Source organism: Bombina bombina, chromosome 2 (assembly GCF_027579735.1).
Source record: "Bombina bombina isolate aBomBom1 chromosome 2, aBomBom1.pri, whole genome shotgun sequence".
NCBI classification, from domain to species: Eukaryota; Metazoa; Chordata; class Amphibia; order Anura; family Bombinatoridae; genus Bombina; species Bombina bombina.
In genome coordinates this window covers 1,337,404,939-1,337,423,888 of record NC_069500.1, presented here as the reverse complement: position 1 = coordinate 1,337,423,888, position 18,950 = coordinate 1,337,404,939, and the positions used below count along the sequence as shown (strand labels likewise).

Sequence of the window (18,950 nt, the reverse complement as noted above, 5' to 3'; positions counted from 1 at the left end):
TGTAACTTAGGTTCCATAATGGCAGCACCAACATTTAGAGGGAGGTGCATGAACAGTAATTAGTGTCCTAGTATCTAATGCAGATATCACAAATGTATACACAGCAGAGATGGCCTTTTAATTTACTTGAGTAGGTAAAGTTACTTTACTTGCAGAACGTCCCACGTGGACATGGCTCACAAGACGTGGCATTCTGATGAGAGGAGTAAAAACCTGTCAAGAGACAGAAATGAGGAAGAAGGTATTAGCAAAATTGTAAAAAACAAAAAACAAACAAACAGCCAGTAAAGAATAATGTGCTGGATTTGCACCATGTCCCATCTAATCTACTCCGCCATTATTTAATCCTTTCTTTTCTACTATATCTAACACAACCCTCCAAGCATTTTGTTTTTACTGTATTAACAGGCACTACAGAATGCAACAGTAGCACATATACTGTACCCATCATCCTTTTCTAAAAGTAACCTTTGTTTGCATTGCGTTTAAACCCTTGCACCTTTACACACCTTTCATCTGCTTTGGTGCACTTATTGCGCAAACACACTCATAAGATAATGTGCCAGATAGAGATTACTTTTTTTTTTTTTTTTTAAGTCTACCAGCATATTACAAAGTCACTTCTTGCATCTACAAATTAAGTCCTCAACACACATCTGCATCAAACCCAAAAAGAGGAGGGGGTAAGAAAGCGAAAAAATATGGGATATCACCCTCCATACTAAGATCACCCAGAATAAAATCTGAATTAGATCTACTTTAGGATTTTATCTCTGAATAGGCTTTCTAAAACATCTGCTAATGTTCTTTTTTTCTCCTAAATTTTCCCAGCATGGTATTGCCAACCTGCTCATTCCTTTTATTTTCTACATAGTATATTTTGTTGCCTTGCTCTCTTCTCTCCACCTGAGTGAACAACTACGTGAACAACTACGTGAACAACTACGTGAACAACTACGTGAACAACTACGTGAACAACTACGTGAACAACTACGTGAACAACTACGTGAACAACTACGTGAACAACTACGTGAACAACTACCAGGGTGCACTGAAAGACTAATGTAAGAAAGTCACAGCAGGCACTTTCTGGCCTTCCACAAGCCATATATTTATACCACACAAGCAATAGAAAAAAAAGTGATGTTTCATGGTCATGAGGGAATGTGATGTCTGTCTGAGGAACAGGTTAACTACCCCCAAAAAGTCACTTTTTGTTTATTGCCTGTATGGAATAAATAAATGGATTGTTGAAGACCAGAGAGTGCCTGCTGTGATTCTGAGATATAGATAATATAGATATTAGCACAAGGTTATCAACCCAGCATCTCAGAAAACAGTGAGCACAGAGACCAATGTTATCTCAATAGTAGCACTATATTTATTTAAAGGTATATCAAAAAAATTATATCTAAATATTATATAAATATCAAACATAACTACAAAAATTACACCTAAAATATATGACCGGTCATACTGCTAATTAAACTTCCTGGGATAGTAAAAACAAATCCATACAGGGAGGGTTCATTCAGTGATGTTAAACATATATCCCAAACAATACTGATGCAGCATTAAAAGTTCCAGCTAGGAGATAATGTTGCAAGGATGCAGGTAGGGTTCAAATCTCGCCCTGCTCTGGAAAGGTTTATCCGGTCTCATATTTCCAGATGTCCAGAAAATAGAATGCCCTTCTTTCAGTGTGTGAAGGATCTAGAGGATATGGGAGTAATTGTCCCTGTACCAGCGACGGACCACAAGAAGGCTTATTACACCCTGTTTATAGTTCCAAATAAGGAGGGACAGTTCAGACCCATTTTGGACTTAAAGATCCAGAACAGGTTCTTGAGGGTTCCTTCATTCAAAAAAGGAAACTATAAGCTCAATCTTCAATAGACCTGAAAGATGCATATTTGCATATTCCTATCCACCTGGATCACCATCAGTTTCTTCTTTTTGCCTTTCTAAACAAACATTACCAGTTTGCAACCTTAACTTTTGGTCTGGCTACTGCTCCTCGCGTTTTTACCAAGGTTCTGGGAGCCATAGTTGTGGTTATCGGGGCTCATTCCGACAATATTTTTATTCAAACTCCATCATTTCCTTTAGAGACTTCTCACATGGAGAAACTTGTTTGATTTCTTCACAGTCATGGCTGGAAGATAAAAGTGGTCAAAGATTTCTCTAATCATCATCAATTCAGTGGAAATTAAGCAGTTTCTTATGGACCAACGCAAGATCAAGCTTCAGGCACCCTGTGTAAGGCTTCAATTTCTATTTCTTCCTTCAGTAGCTCAGTGCATGGAGGTTGTTGGTCTCATGGTAGTGGAATCGGATGCTATACCATTTATAAGGTTTCATCTGTGCCCTATTCAATTGTGCATGCTCCGGCAGTGGAATGGGGATCATTCTGATCTGTCACAGTTAGTCCATCTAGAGCACCTCACGTGACAATCTCTCTATTGGTGGACATCTCCAGGAGGTATGAGTTTCCTCAGGCTGACATGGGAGCTAATTACCATGGTTGCCAGCCTGTCCAGTTGGGGAGCGATCCAGGCTCTGCAAGCTTGGCCTGTATTTCGTTCAGTTCCATTTATTTGCTTCCATTTAGACAATGTAATGACTGTGGCGTATATAAATCATCAGGGGGGTACCTGCAGTTCCCTAGCAATGCAGGAGGTATCTCAAATTCTGAACTGGGCAGAGATGTATCGGTGCACCATTTCAGCAATTCACAGCCCAGGTGTAAACAACTGGGAAGCCGATTGTCAGTCATCAGACTTTTCATTCGGGGGAATGGTCTCTAAATTAGGTGATCTTCGATCAGCTGGTAGTGCAATGGGGTCTTCTAGCGATAGACTTAATGGCATCTTGTCTGAATAACAAACTTCTGAGATATGGTTTGAGATCAAGGGACCCTCTGGCGGATGCTTTGACACAGATGGCAGCATCAGTTGGTTTACATATATCCTCCAATTGTTCTTCTCCCCAGGGTGGTGGTTCAGCTCAAGCAGGAGAGATGTCAGCTATCCACATAGCTTCAGCATGGCCAGATCTTCTGGTTCATGGTCCGTTCCATTATCAAAACCTTCAGTCTCTCAGTCTAACTGCATGGAGATTGAACGGTTGATTCATTCTCAGAGAGGTTTCTCTGATTCGGTAAGCCTGTGACAACAAAGATTTATCATAAGGTGTGGAAAGCATATCTTACTTGGTGTTCTGATAGAGGTTATTCTTGGCATTCTGTGAGAATTCCCCGTATCCTTCAATTTCTACAAGATGGTTTAAATAAGGGTTTGTCTGCCAGTTCTATTAAGGGGCAGATTTCAGTGCTCTCTGTTTTGTTTCATAGGAGATTAGTTCATCTTCCTGATAATTCAATCCTTATGTTCAGGCCTTGGTCAGGATCAGACATGTTATTAAAGGGACACTGTACCCAAAATTTTTCTTTCGTGATTAAGATAGAGCATGACATTTTAAGCAACTTTCTAATTTATTCCTATTATCAAATTTTCTTCATTCTCTTGGTATCTTTATTTGAAATGCAAGAATGTAAGTTTAGATGCCGGCCCATTTTTGGTGAACCTGGGTTGTCCTTGCTGATAGGTGGATAAATTCATCCACCAATAAAAAAGTGCTATCCAGAGTACTGAAACCAAAAAAAAAAAAGCTTAGATGCCTTCTTTTTCAAATAATGATAGCAAGAGAACGAAGAAAAATTGCTAATAGGAGTAAATTAGAAAGTTGCTTAAAATTGCATGCTCTTTCTGAATTACAAAAGAAAAAATTTGGGTACAGTGTCCCTTTACCATTAACCAAGACATAATTGTTTCTTCTTTATGGGAACAGGTGGAGGTGGCGCCTACAGCAGTCTGATGCCTACAGAAAAATAAATAAATCACAGAAATACTCTTACTCGTGGAAATAAATCTATAAAATATTTAATTCAATAAAAAATAATAAATAAAACGATATATCTAACTAAGACACCTGTGTCTTAAATACTCAAAAATCCATTAACCAATAGTCAAGATAGCATATAAAAACTATATGAACTCATAAGTGTATAACATTGACTGAAAACGGGTAAAATCACATATAACCCCCCCACACACAAATTCCATGAAATATACAGACTCCTATGTGTTGGCTAAAAGCTCATAAAGTCATATGTAGGTATTCTGTACCATTAGCTGTTTTAACGGGTATGAAGGAGTATTTGCTTTTTATCCCAAAGTAATAATTCAGGTTTGCCGAGTCTCACTCACTTCAATTTAGCCGATAACTCACCCAGCCTTCCGGCACAAACGGCACAGCCTTAGTTCACCCTCTCTCTGTATATCAGTGTTAGCTGGGTTTTCTGTGTTTGTGATTAGAATAGTCACGTGGGTATTCAGTATCTAATCACCACGTGTGTCCAAGTGCGCGCACGGTTTGAAAGTTTGGCTGAAAAAAGCCAGATGGCTCCAAACTCCTACCGCTTAACCGGTCTACTTCCTCTTTACTTTCAGAGCTACTTCTTAACCAATATAGTGGTCCTGGGAGTCATCCTCTGGCCACTCACTGGCCTCAAGTATATACCTGAAATCGATTATTTACGTGTTACAAGCCAAAAACATGTAAATCACCGATTTCAGCTATATACTTGAGGCCAGTGAGTGGCCAGAGGACGACTCCCAGGACCGCAATATTTCCACAAGTATTTATGTGATTATTTATTCTTCTATACGCATCAGACTGCCGTAGGCGCCACCTCCACCTGCAGCCAGTGAGGTAGGCCGTTCTGTTGGTATAACAACCAGTCCAAAACAAACCTCTCTTAACCTGTTCTCTTTATGCCCTAATCTGAAGTCTTCTAAGGAGAGACTTCTGCATAACTTAGATGTAGTCAGGGAGTTGAAATTCTATTTGGAAGCTACAAAGGATTTACGCCAGTCTTCGAGCTTATTTGTCTTGTACTCATGAAAGCTTAAGGGTCAGAAGGTTTCTTCTGTTTGTCATTCTGGTCGAGAATTTAATTTGTAAGGCTTACTTGGAGGCGGGTCAGTGGCCTCCTCTCAGAATTTCTGCTCATTCCACTAGTTCCATTTCCACGTCTTGGGCTTCAAGAATGAGGCCTCTATAGAACAGATTTGCAGAGCGCCTGCTTGGTCTTCTTTACACATGTTTACAAAATGTTACCAATTCTGATGTGTTTGTCTCGGCAGAGGTTTCATTTGGTAGGAAGGTTCTTCAGGCGGTGGTGTCTGGTACATAGGTACCTGCCTTTCCTTCCTTTTGTCCTAGCCTAATATTTTCATGGACTTCACAGCTTGGGTATTGGTTCCCATGTGTAAGGTTGTGGACTCTCACCACCATTTGAAAGAAAGAAAATATTCTTACCCGATAAATTATTTTCTCTTTCTTGGTGGTAAAAGTCCACGAACCCGCCTGCTTGTATCGTAGGTGGCGGAAGTATAGTATTGCACCTCTTTACCCCACTATTCTTTTCTGCTTCCTTTTATTCTTTTCCTTGGCGATGTGTACTACTGGGAGAGAGAGGGAAGTGGGAGGGATATTTCAAAGCTTTGGTGTGGGGTATCTTTGCCTCCTCCTGGTGGCCAGGTAATGTAATCACATGTAAGATTGTGGACTCTCACCACCAAGAAAGAAAATATAATGTTATTACCCATTCCCCAGTTTTGCATAACCAACACTTATATTAATACACTTTTTACCTCTGTAGAGGCTTAGACACAAGGCAATTACAGACTGCCCCCTTATTTCAGTTTACATGACAGACTTGCCATTTAGCTAATCAGTGCTGACTCAAATAACTCCACGGGAGTGAGCAAAATATTGATATGGCACACATGCCCTGTTAAGCTGTGAAAATCAAAAGGTCTTTCAAGGTCTTAGAAGTTAAAATATAAGCTAGGTTTAGCTTTCAACAAAAAATACCAAGAGAACAAAGTAAATTTGATGATAAAAGTGAATTGGAAAGTTGTTTAAAATTACATGTTCTATCTGAATAATAAAAGTTTAATTTTGACTAGACTGTCTCTAAGTGTAACACTGTTGCTTCTTGCTTTGTTAATCGGTTTCAATTTGGCAATGGAAAAGTTGTTGATTTCTTTTATTGTGTTTGCTATATACCTTGTAACCCATATTTTCAAACTTTGCCTTAAAAGCACCTGTGATTACACTTGAGATTCTTTAAATAAAGATGTATATAAAAATAAGCCTATCGAGGATTTTTAATTTATCTCCTTTCTGTGGCTATTTAGGAACAAATATAAATTATCTGAATATCATGGGACTCACGTAAGTTAATACACAAATGTATGAATAAAAGTCAAGAAACTAAATCTGTGTGATTCAACCTAGCATCATGACCATAACGTACCTTTTTCACATACTTTGCAAAGAGAAGACGCAGTCTGATTGGAATAGTAACCAGCCTGGCATGACTTACAAAAAGAACTTTGTGTTTCGCTAGAGGAAAGAATAAAAATAGATAAATATGAGTACTATACTAAATTCAATCACTTTGCCTAACAGTTAAATACAAAAAAATAGTTTTCCCCTTCAAAAATATGATTTTCTTTTTGTTTCTGTTTAATCTTATACATCAGTATCATACCTCCCAACATGTCTAGACTAGTATCTGGCACCAGGAGGCTCAAAGTGGAATTATGGTAATTTTAGGGTGGGTTTGGGACTGACAAGGAGGTGCAACAACAAGTCCTAAACTATAACCATCCTGCAAAACGTGTGATGGTTGGTAGTTCTGATAATCATTATCACCTCCTAAAGAATGTCTATTGATTTCTCCATACACAAAGACCCACTTCAATACCCGCTGCCCAACACCTCAAGATATCCTGCCATACTCCCAACATTTCCTGGCAGATAGGTGAAGGAGGCTTGTGGAGAGTATCCCACTTGTGTCTGGTGGGCAAAGTCATGATAGGAGGGTCAGGCCAAAAGGTATCCCAGTGGATGAGAGTGGGCATGTCATGGGGTTGAGCAGAGTTGGGTTCCTGTGCAGTGCCAGGGTAGCTCCTGAAAGTCAGTACATTCCAACTCATGATAATCCTGCAAGATCCAGGATGGTTGGGAGGTATCTCCTGCTTCAAACAAAATACAGCAATTCTCTGTCACTATATAGACTGTAAGCTCTTCAGGGCAGCTACTACATAGCTACTGTACTACTTGTAAAATGCACTCATTGCTTTTGTATTGCCAAACATGTAAAGAGTGCGGTATACACAGACAGCACTACAGAAATTAAGATACATATTCACATACCAATGCAGTGCTAATATTTGCTTTACAATGTTGTAAAAGAGAGGAAGTCACAATTATTAGCTGAAAACTATTTGTGCGTCACGGGGAAGTCAAGAACCTGCTGAACAAGTACAGCTTTTAAAAAGGGACATTAAACACTAAATCTATCATTGACAGAATGATGTATTCAGACCAAAGATTAGCCTGAGAATAAGAATATTTACGTGTTTTTTTCAAATAATATTGTTTAAAACTTTACCCTTAATATAAAAATGTCCATAAAGCAGTGGGCGTCGCCCATATTGTAACTTAGGTTTCCTTTTCTGCTTAGGCCAATTAGGAATGGTTATAAATATCTTACTAGAGTGTGCAACCAATGACTGTGTGGATCATAGTGGTGTCTGCCCTTTTAACAGGAATTTCAAAGCCCACAACATTCAGAATTAAATTACAGGAAAGGGGAACAAAATAAATAATGAAAATGTACTGCAAAGTTGTTTTACTACATATACAGTAATTAAACATTCTGTATTAAATATCTCAAAGTGTTGAATGTCCCATTAAAAACCTTAGTCCATCACCAACTGGTTTTATTTGATCATTTATTAAAAGGGACATTAAACACTAAGTGCAGTACATTTCATAAGAATAGTAGAAAGATTATTCCTGCAGTGTAACCCAAGTTTGAAATGGCAGCCCCCGTAATTAGAGGGAGGTGCATGAAATGTATTTAGTGTTTAAAGACCCTAAAAAATGAAAAGATTGTAATCAGTTGACACTTATTATTGAAGAATACACATTAACACAAATAAGACAAAAACATAATTTATGTAAGAACTTACCTGATAAATTCATTTCTTTCATATTAGCAAGAGTCCATGAGCTAGTGACGTATGGGATATACATTCCTACCAGGAGGGGCAAAGTTTCCCAAACCTTAAAATGCGTATAAATACACCCCTCACCACACCCACAATTCAGTTTAACGAATAGCCAAGAAGTGGGGTGATAAGAAAGGTGCGAAAGCATCAAAAAATAAGGAATTGGAATAATTGTGCTTTATACAAAAAAATCATAACCACCACAAAAAAGGGTGGGTCTCATGGACTCTTGCTAATATGAAAGAAATGAATTTATCAGATAAGTTCTTACATAAATTAGGTTTTCTTTCATGTAATTAGCAAGAGTCCATGAGCTAGTGACGTATGGGATAGCAGATACCCAAGATGTGGAACTTCCACGCAAGAGTCACTAGAGAGGGAGGGATAAAATAAAGACAGCCAATTCCGCTGAAAAAAATAATCCACAACCCAAATCAAAAAGTTTTAATCCTTATAATGAAAAAAACTGAAATTATAAGCAGACGAATCAAACAGAAACAGCTGCCTGAAGTACTTTTCTACCAAAAACTGCTTCAGAAGAAGAACACATCAAAATGGTAGAATTTAGTAAAAGTATGCAAAGAAGACCAAGTGGCCGATTTGCAAATCTGATCAACAGAAGCTTCATTCCTAAATGCCCAGGAAGTAGAAACTGACCTAGTAGAATGAGCCGTAATTCTTTGAGGCGGGGACTTACCCGACTCCACATAAGCATGATGAATCAAAGACTTTAACCAAGATGCCAAAGAAATGGCAGAAGCCTTCTGACCTTTCCTGGGACCAGAAAAAACAACAAATAGACTAGAAGTCTTTCTAAAATCTTTAGTAGCTTCAACATAATATTTCAAAGCTCTAACTACATCCAAAGAATGTAACAATTTTTCTTTAGAATTCTTAGGATTAGGACATAACGAAGGGACAACAATTTCTCTACTAATGTTGTTAGAATTCACAACCTTAGGTAAAAATTGAAATGAAGTCCGCAACACCGCCTTATCCTGATGAAAAATCAGAAAAGGAGATTCACAAGAAAGAGCAGATAACTCAGAAACTCTTCTAGCAGAAGAGATAGCCAAAAGGAACAATACTTTCCAAGAAAGTAATTTAATGTCCTGAGAATGCATAGGCTCAAATGGAGGAGCCTGTAAAGCTGTCAAAACCAAATTAAGACTCCAAGGAGGAGAGATTGGCTTAATAACAGGTTTGATACGGACCAAAGCCTGTACAAAACAATGAATATCAGGAAAATTAGCAATCTTTCTGTGAAAAAGAACAGAAAGAGCAGAGATTTGTCCTTTCAAAGAACTTGCAGACAAACCTTTATCCAAACCATCCTGAAGAAATTGTAAAATTCTAGGAATTCTGAAAGAATGCCAGGAGAATTTATGAAAAGTACACCAAGAGATGTAAGTCTTCCAAACTCGATAATAAATCTTTCTAGAGACAGATTTCCGAGCCTCTAACATAGTATTAATCACTGAGTCAGAGAAACCTCTATGACTAAGAATTAAGCGTTCAATCTCCATACCTTCAAATTTAATAATTTGAGATCCTGATGGAAAAAAGGGCCTTGAGACAGAAGGTCTGGCCTTAATGGAAGTGTCCAAGGCTGGCAACTGGCCATCCGAACGAGATCCGCAAACCAAAACCTGTGAGGCCATGCTGGAGCCACCAGCAGTACAAATGAGCGCTCCAATAGAATTTTGGAGATTACTTTCGGAAGAAGAACTAGAGGCGGAAAGATATAAGCAGGATGATAATTCCAAGGAATTGACAACGCATCCACTGCTTCCGCCTGAGGATCCCGGGATCTGGACAGATACCTGGGAAGTTTCTTGTTTAGATGAGAGGCCATCAGATCTATTTCTGGAAGTCCCCAGATTTGAACAATCTGGAGAAAAACCTCTGGATGAAGGGACCATTCGCCCGGATGTAACGTCTGGCGACTGAGATAATCCGCTTCCCAATTGTCTACACCTGGGATGTGAACCGCAGAAATTAGACAGGAGCTGGATTCCGCCCATACAAGTATCCGAGATACTTCTTTCATAGCTTGAGGACTGTGAGTCCCCCCTTGATGATTGACATATGCCACGGTCGTGACATTGTCTGTTTGAAAACAAATAAACGATTCTCTCTTCAGAAGAGGCCAGTACTGAAGAGCTTTGAAAATCGCACGAAGTTCCAAAATATTGATTGGTAATCTCGCCTCCTGAGATTTTCAAACCCCTTGCGCTGTCAGAGATCCCCAAACCGCTCTCCAACCTGATAGACTCGCATCTGTTGAGATCACAGTCCAGGTTGGACGAACGAAAGAGGCCCCTTGAATTAAACAATGGTGATTCATCCACCACGTTAGAGATGATCGAACATTGGGATTTAAGGATATTATTTGTGATATCCTTGTATAATCCCTGCACCACTGGTTCAGCATACAAAGCTGGAGTGGTCTCGTGTGAAAACGAGCAAAAGGGATCGCGTCCGATGCAGCAGTCATGAGACCTAAAATCTCCATGCATAATGCTACCGAAGGGAACAATTGAGACTGAAGGTTTCGACAGGCTGAAACCAATTTCAGACGTCTCTTTTCTGTCAGAGACAAAGTCATGGACACTGAATCTATTTGGAAACCTAAAAAGGTTACTCTTGTCTGAGGAATCAAGGCACTCTTTGGTAAATTGATCCTCCAACCATGTCTTTGAAGAAACAACACAAGTTGATTCGTATGAGATTCTGCAAAATGTGAAGACTGAGAAAGTAAATTAACCAAGGTGAGGGGAGCTTATGGTGTGGGTTAAGAAAGTTGTGTCAGAGTGTTTTTCACTATGTGTATTATCACAGTAGAAATGAAAATAAAAGTAATGAAGCTTATATATAGATAGTATTTATTTAAAACACTTAAAACAAGTTAGAATTGTAAGTATAGAGCTCTAATACTTTAAAACATTAAAAAACAATATACAATTAATATAAGGACAACATTGGAGAATTATGAACAGTCTTTTTGATTTGTTTTCAATTTGTTCATATAGTCTGATCAATTAATTTGATTGAATTCGTTTTTTGTTTTTTGTTTAGAAAGTTTTTTATATGAATGTTTTACTTTTACTCACGTTTTTGTCTTGGATGAAAAACTTTTAAAATGGCCTTAATATATGTCCAGGATAGGCCGTTGAGGAGACAAAAGTAAATAGATGACAGTCTTATGTTTAAGACGCTCTTTATCTTAAAAGGTCAAAAATTGCAACTTATGAAAAGAAAAATTGTAACGTTGTTTCAAATTTTTGCAAGTCTTTTAAGAGGAGAGACAATTGGTGTTTCTATATTGGATATATCTGGAGAAATCGATGTGCTTAAGGTTTCTTTGCCAATTTCACTTGTAGATGTGGTGTTTGATATTTGATAAAAGGAAGGACTCGTTGGTCTCCGAGACTTTTTACCCTGTTTTTGGTAGATTTGATGTATAGGGTTTGCAGGAGTCTCTAGGAGGCTTGTAGTGTTTGTTGGTATTTGGGTCTTTGGTTAAAATCGTGATCGTTGGTCTCTGAGACTGTTTACCCTATTAATATGGTGAATTTGATGTTCAGGGTTTGCTGGAGTCTCTAAGAGGCTTGTGGTATTTCTGGATGATATTATCTTGGATCCTGATATCAATTTCAGATACAGGTAAATTTACTTTGAGGTTCTGAGGACCGGGACAATTTTATCTGTCCGTAGAGGTTCTTTGTAGTGAATTGCTTCTTTTTTGCGTTTGTCAGCGTTCAAACGTTAGTTATGGTGAATCCGCTTATAAGTTCAACATCCCACAGTGTGGGCATATAGCATCAAAAGAGGGTGCACACTCAGGAGGGCAAATCTACGCGTAGATTTGCCCTCCTGAGTGTGCACCCTCTTTTGATGCTATATGCCCACACTGTGGGATGTTGAACTTATAAGCGGATTCACCATAACTAACGTTTGAACGCTGACAAACGCAAAAAAGAAGCAATTCACTACAAAGAACCTCTACGGACAGATAAAATTGTCCCGGTACTCAGAACCTCAAAGTAAATTTACCTGTATCTGAAATTGATATCAGGATCCAAGATAATATCATCCAGAAATACCACAAGCCTCTTAGAGACTCCAGCAAACCCTGAACATCAAATTCACCATATTAATAGGGTAAACAGTCTCAGAGACCAACGATCACGATTTTAACCAAAGACCCAAATACCAACAAACACTACAAGCCTCCTAGAGACTCCTGCAAACCCTATACATCAAATCTACCAAAAACAGGGTAAAAAGTCTCGGAGACCAACGAGTCCTTCCTTTTATCAAATATCAAACACCACATCTACAAGTGAAATTGGCAAAGAAACCTTAAGCACATCGATTTCTCCAGATATATCCAATATAGAAACACCAATTGTCTCTCCTCTTAAAAGACTTGCAAAAATTTGAAACAACGTTACAATTTTTCTTTTCATAAGTTGCAATTTTTGACCTTTTAAGATAAAGAGCGTCTTAAACATAAGACTGTCATCTATTTACTTTTGTCTCCTCAACGGCCTATCCTGGACATATATTAAGGCCATTTTAAAAGTTTTTCATCCAAGACAAAAACGTGAGTAAAAGTAAAACATTCATATAAAAAACTTTCTAAACAAAAAACAAAAAACGAATTCAATCAAATTAATTGATCAGACTATATGAACAAATTGAAAACAAATCAAAAAGACTGTTCATAATTCTCCAATGTTGTCCTTATATTAATTGTATATTGTTTTTAATGTTTTAAAGTATTAGAGCTCTATACTTACAATTCTAACTTGTTTTAAGTGTTTTAAATAAATACTATCTATATATAAGCTTCATTACTTTTATTTTCATTTCTACTGTGATAATACACATAGTGAAAAACACTCTGACACAACTTTCTTAACCCACACCATAAGCTCCCCTCACCTTGGTTAATTCACGTTTCATTTATTAGACAGTCGTTTGAAGGAAAAACTGTCAATTATTGTAGGGTACAGAGCGAGGTTACAAAAACTATTTCTTTAGATAAAAATTATTTATCTCTAAATATACACACACTAGGTGCACTCACTCTATACTTGTTCCTCCAAAAAGACTGAGAAAGTACCAAGATGTCGTCCAAATAAGGAAATACCGCAATACCCTGTTCTCTGATTACAGAGAGAAGGGCACCGAGAACCTTCGAAAAGATTCTTGGCGCTGTTGCTAGACCAAATGGAAGAGCAACAAACTGGTAATGCTTGTCTAGAAAAGAGAATCTCAGAAACTGAAAGTGATCTGGATGAATTGGAATATGCAGGTATGCATCCTGTAAATCTATTGTAGACATATAATGCCCTTGCTGAACAAAAGGCAGAATAGATCTTAGTTACAATCTTGAACGTTGGTATCCTTACATAACGATTCAATATTTTTAGATCCAGAACCGGTCTAAAAGAATTCTCTTTCTTTGGTACGATGAATAGATTTGAATAAAACCCCAGACCCTGTTCCAGAACTGGAACTGGTATAATTACCCCAGCTAACTCTAGGTCTGAAACATATTTCAGAAACGCCTGAGCTTTTACTGGATTGACTGGAATGCGTGAGAGAAAGAATCTTCTCACAGGCGGTCTTACTTTGAAACCTATTCTGTACCCTTGTGAAACAAGGTTCTGAATCCAAAGATTGTGAACTGAATTGATCCAAACATCTTTGAAAAATCGCAACCTGCCCCCTACCAGCTGTGCTGGAATGAGGGCCGCACCTTCATGCGGATTTAGGGGCTGGTTTTGACTTTCTGGAAGGCTTAGATTTATTCCAGATTGGATTAGGTTTCCAACCGGAAACCGTTCCTTTAGTGGAAGGATCAGGCTTCTGCTCCTTCTGACGAAAGGAACGAAAATGATTAGCAGCCCTGTAATTACCTTTAGATATTTTACCCTGAGGCAAAAAGGCACCCTTTCCACCAGTAACAGTTGAAATTATAGAATCCAACTGAGAACCAAACAATTTATTACCTTGGAAAGAGAGAGAAAGCAAAGTTGATTTAGAACTCATATCAACATTCCAGGATTTAAGCCATAAAGCTCGTCTAGCTAAAATAGATAAAGACATATACCGGACATCAACTCTAATGATATCAAAAATGGCATCACAGACAAAATTATTAGCGTGTTGAAGAAGTTTAACAATGCTATAAGTGTTATGATCTGTTACTTGTTGCGCTAAAGTCTCCAACCAAAAAGTTGAAGCCGCAGCAACATCAGCCAAAGAGATAGCAGGTCTAAGTAGATTACCTGAACATAAATAAGCTTTTCTCAAAAATGATTCAATGTTCCTATCTAAAGGATCTTTAAACAAAGTGCTATCTGCCGTAGGAATAGCAGTACGTTTGGCAAGAGTAGAGATAGCCCCATCGACTTTAGGGATTTTATCCCAAAATTCCAGTCTATCAGATGGCACAGGGTACAATTTCTTAAACCTTGGAGAAGGAGTAAATGAAGTACCCAGACTATCCCATTCCCTAGCAATCACATCTGAGATAGCATCAGGAACGGGAAAAACTTCCGGAATTAACACATGAAGGTTTATAAACCGAATTTAAACGTTTAGTAGTTCTAGAATCAAGAGGACTGGACTCCTCCATATCTAGAGCAATCAAAACTTCTTTAATAATGAACGAATAAACTCCATTTTAAATAAATATGAAGATTTATCAGAATCAATATCTATAGTAGAATCTTCCGAACCAGAAAAAACCTCATCAGAAACAGATAAGTCAGAATGATGGTGGTCACCTAAAAATTCATCAGAAAAATGAGAAGTTTTGAAAGACCTTTTACGTTTATTAGAAGGAGGAATAACAGACAGAGCCTTCTTAATAGAATTAGAAACAAATTCTTTAACATTAACAGGAACATCCTGAACAAAAGATGTTGAAGGAACAACAACAGGTAAAGGATTATTACTAATAGAGACAGAATCCGCTTTGGAAAGTTTATCATGACAGCTTTCACAAACCACAGCTGGGGGAACAGATACCACAAGTTTACAACATATACACTTAACTTTGGTAGGTCCAGCATCAAGCAGCTTCTGTTCATTAGAGGATTTTGATCCGGGGTCAGGATGAGACATCTTGCAATATGTAATAAAAAAGAAAAAACATATAAAGCAAAATTATCAAATTCCTTAAAAGACAGTTTCAGGAATAGGAAAGAATGCCAAAATAATAAGCTTCTGGAAACCAGAAGCCATGATGATAAAAAATGTTTAAATAAAGTGAGTAAAAGATACGCCCACATTTTTTTGGCGCAAAAAAATGTCTGAATACGCATGCGTAACAGAATACAACTTCCGGCGTAACGTCACCGGAAATTACAATTTTTTGCGCCAAAAAAATGACGTAAAAAGAAACATTTTCCGCCCCCGCGAGCCTAACAGCACATGGGAAAAAATGGCCAAATCAAAATCTTTCAAGGTAAGAAAAAATAAAGTAAAGCATTATCCCAATAATGAAACTGACAGTCTGTATAGAAAAGGAATACTGATTACCCTGAATCAAGGCAAATATAAGTTTATAGACATATATTTAGAACTTTACAAATAAAGTGCCCAACCATTAGCGCAGAGTGTCACAAAGAATAAGATTTACTTACCCCAGGACACTCCTCTACATGTAGTAGATAGCCAAACCAGTACTGAAACGAGAATCAGTAGAGGTAAAGGTATATAGAGTATATCGTCGATCAGAAAAGGGAGGTAGGAGAAGAAATCTCTACGACCGATAACAGAGAAACCTATGAAATGGATCCCCTAGAGGTAGACCATTGTATTCGAATAGGCAATACTCTCTTCACATCCCTCTGACATTCACTGCACTTCGAGAGGAAAACCGGGCTTCAACCTGTTGCGAAGCGCATATCAACAAAGAATCTTAAGCACAATCTTACTTCACCACCTCCACGGGAGGCAAAGTTTGTAAAACTGAATTGTGGGTGTGGTGAGGGGTGTATTTATAGGCATTTTAAGGTTTGGGAAACTTTGCCCCTCCTGGTAGGAATGTATATCCCATACGTCACTAGCTCATGGACTCTTGCTAATTACATGAAAGAAATTAATGTTTTTATTTAGGTTACATCTTTGTGTGATATTGAAATGTCTATAAAATATCCCCTTCACGCACTATTTGTGTATATATTAACACTGCAGATTTCATTCAAAAGTATAACAAGCTTGACTCTCAGGATTTCAGACCACCTACACTATTTTATCAGACTGATATTTTGGGGACGATCCGACATTAGAACCAACGAGAAAGTATAACGTTGGTACTGTGCGATACACTGTTAAAAATGACATTTCTAAAAAACAAATAATTTTATTTTTTTGCATGTACATGAAAGAGCAGCAGGTAAGCATGTTAAAAAAACATTTTGCCCGACAACCCCTAAAGTAAAAACTGTTTAAAACGTATAATACTAAGAAAAAGTGCACAACTCTGTAAAACGTCTTGCGACAGGGACAACACAAAAAAAAGTTTATTTAGTACAGGAACAGCCATTAAAAAATATTTTGAAATATATTGATTAGGTCACTTTAAAAAGGGACATAAAACACAATTTTTCTCTCGCATGATTCAGATAGAACATACAATTTTAAAGGGACAGTCTAGTCCAAATTAAACTTTCATGATTCAGATAGAGCCTGCAATTTTTAAGCAACTTTCTAATTTACTCCTATTAATTTTTCTTTGTTCTCTTGGTATCTTTATTTGAATGTAAGCTTAGGAGCCGGGCCATTTTTGGTTCAGAACCTGGGTAAGCGCTTGCTGATTGGTGGCTACATTTAGACACCAATCAGAAAGTGCTACCCAGGTGATGAACCAAAAATGGGCTGGCTCCTATGCTTACATTCTTGCTTTTTCAAAGAAAGATACCAAGAGAATGAAGAAAACTTAATAGGAGTAAAATTGCTTAAAATTACCCGCTCTATCTGAATCATGAAAGTTTCATTTTGACTAGACTATCCCTTTAAACAACTTTCAAATTTACTTCTAATTTTGTTTTCTTGTTAGCCTTTTGATGAAAAGCAGAAAAGTTAGCTCAGGAGTGCGTGTACGATTCTGCAGTACTTTTTGGCAGCAGTTCTGCAACAATGTTATACATTAGCAAGAGCACTAGAGGGCAGCACTATTTCCTGTCATGCGCACGCTACATATCTAGATATCTCTTCAACAAAGAACATGAGAACAAAGAAAATTTGATAATAGAAGTAAATTGGAAATGTAAAAAAAATAAAAAAATGTAAGCTATGTCTGAATCATGAAAGAAAAATTTGGGGTTTCATGTTCCTTTAAAGGGACAGTAAAGTCCAAAAAAAAAAACAAACAAAAAACCCTCATGTTTCAAATTGGGCATGTCATTTTAAAACAATTTTCCAATTTACTTTTATCACCAACTTTCCAATTTACTTTTATCACCAATTTTGCTTTGTTCTCTTGGTATTCTTAGTTGAAGGCTAAACCGAGGAAGGCTCACATATGATAATTTCTAAGTAGTTGAAGGCCGCCTCTAATCACATGCTTTATTTGCTTTTCACAACAGGGGAGAGCTAGTTCATGTAAGCCATATAGATAACATTGTGATCATGACACTGCACTAATTGGCTAAAATGCAAGTCAATAGATAATAAACAAAATGTCATGTGATCAGGGGGCTGTCAGAAGAGGCTTAGATACAAGTTAATCAGAGGTAAAAAGTATATTAATATAACTGTTGGTTATACAAAACTGGGGAATGGGTAATAAAGGGATTATCTATCTTTTTAAAACAACAACAATTCTGATGTTGACTGTCTCTTTATGTGAATAGTCATATTATTCCCTCTCAAACAAACTGGTATGCCATACAAAAAAAAATTTATTAAAAGAATATATTTTTATCCAAACATGATACTTTAAAAACATATTTTTTTAAAAATCCAAATTTACTTCTAATACTGCATACACATTTGCAAAGAATGGATCAATGGATACAAATTTGACAAATACAAACTTTTGTTTTCTACATAGTATTTGGAACACCACAAATATTTTGAGGATGCTGCCGCTTGTGTATATATTTTATCACATTCTTGGTTGCTAGAGTAATCATAACGTCATAATCTCAGCTCTTTATTACTATGGAAACCTGTGAATAATTTAGTACCTGACACAGACATTCCCTGTATAGTACAGCACAATAGTATATGCACTGCAAAATTACTTTTGGCTCAATTCTTAAAGGGACAGAAACCCCAATTTATTTCGTCGGTGATTGATATAGAGTATACAATTTTAAACTAATTCCCAGTTGCCTTCTATTATCAATACTGCTTCAGTCTACTGTTATACTTTTTTGAAGGAACAGGCAATGCACTACTGGAAGCTAACTGAACACCTCAGGAGAGCCAATGACAAGAGGCACATATGTGAAGCCACCAACCAGCTCCCAGTAGAGCAGTGGTGCTCCTAAGCCTACCTGGGTATGCTTTTCAACAAAAGATACCAAAGCAAAATTAGAGAAAAGAAATAAACTGAAAAGTTGTTTAAGAGTGTGCGCTCTATCTGAACCATGAAAGTATAATTTTGACTTTTACTTTAAAAGGGACAAGTGGACGTTTAACTACGTCAGGCAGTACATAGCCCATCGTACAGCATAACGTAGATCTACGCTAATGCTGGAAGCCCAAGCAGTCTCGGTTGTCAAGTAACAACTAGACTTGTCCATTTTTGGGGTTCCAGCATCTGTCTTC

General features: G+C 37.5%; 1 protein-coding gene across 1 annotated transcript in view; it reads right to left on the bottom strand.

The window, feature by feature from the left end:
• LOC128650344 (cell death abnormality protein 1) overlaps nt 1–18,950 on the bottom strand; it is a gene marked incomplete in the record, with an annotated part of 251,222 nt that overhangs the window by 186,562 nt on the left and 45,710 nt on the right. Inside the window, 2 exon segments of the mRNA XM_053704215.1 lie at nt 150–213; nt 6,386–6,474. Of these exon segments, the coding sequence (XP_053560190.1) occupies nt 150–213; nt 6,386–6,474 (153 nt within the window).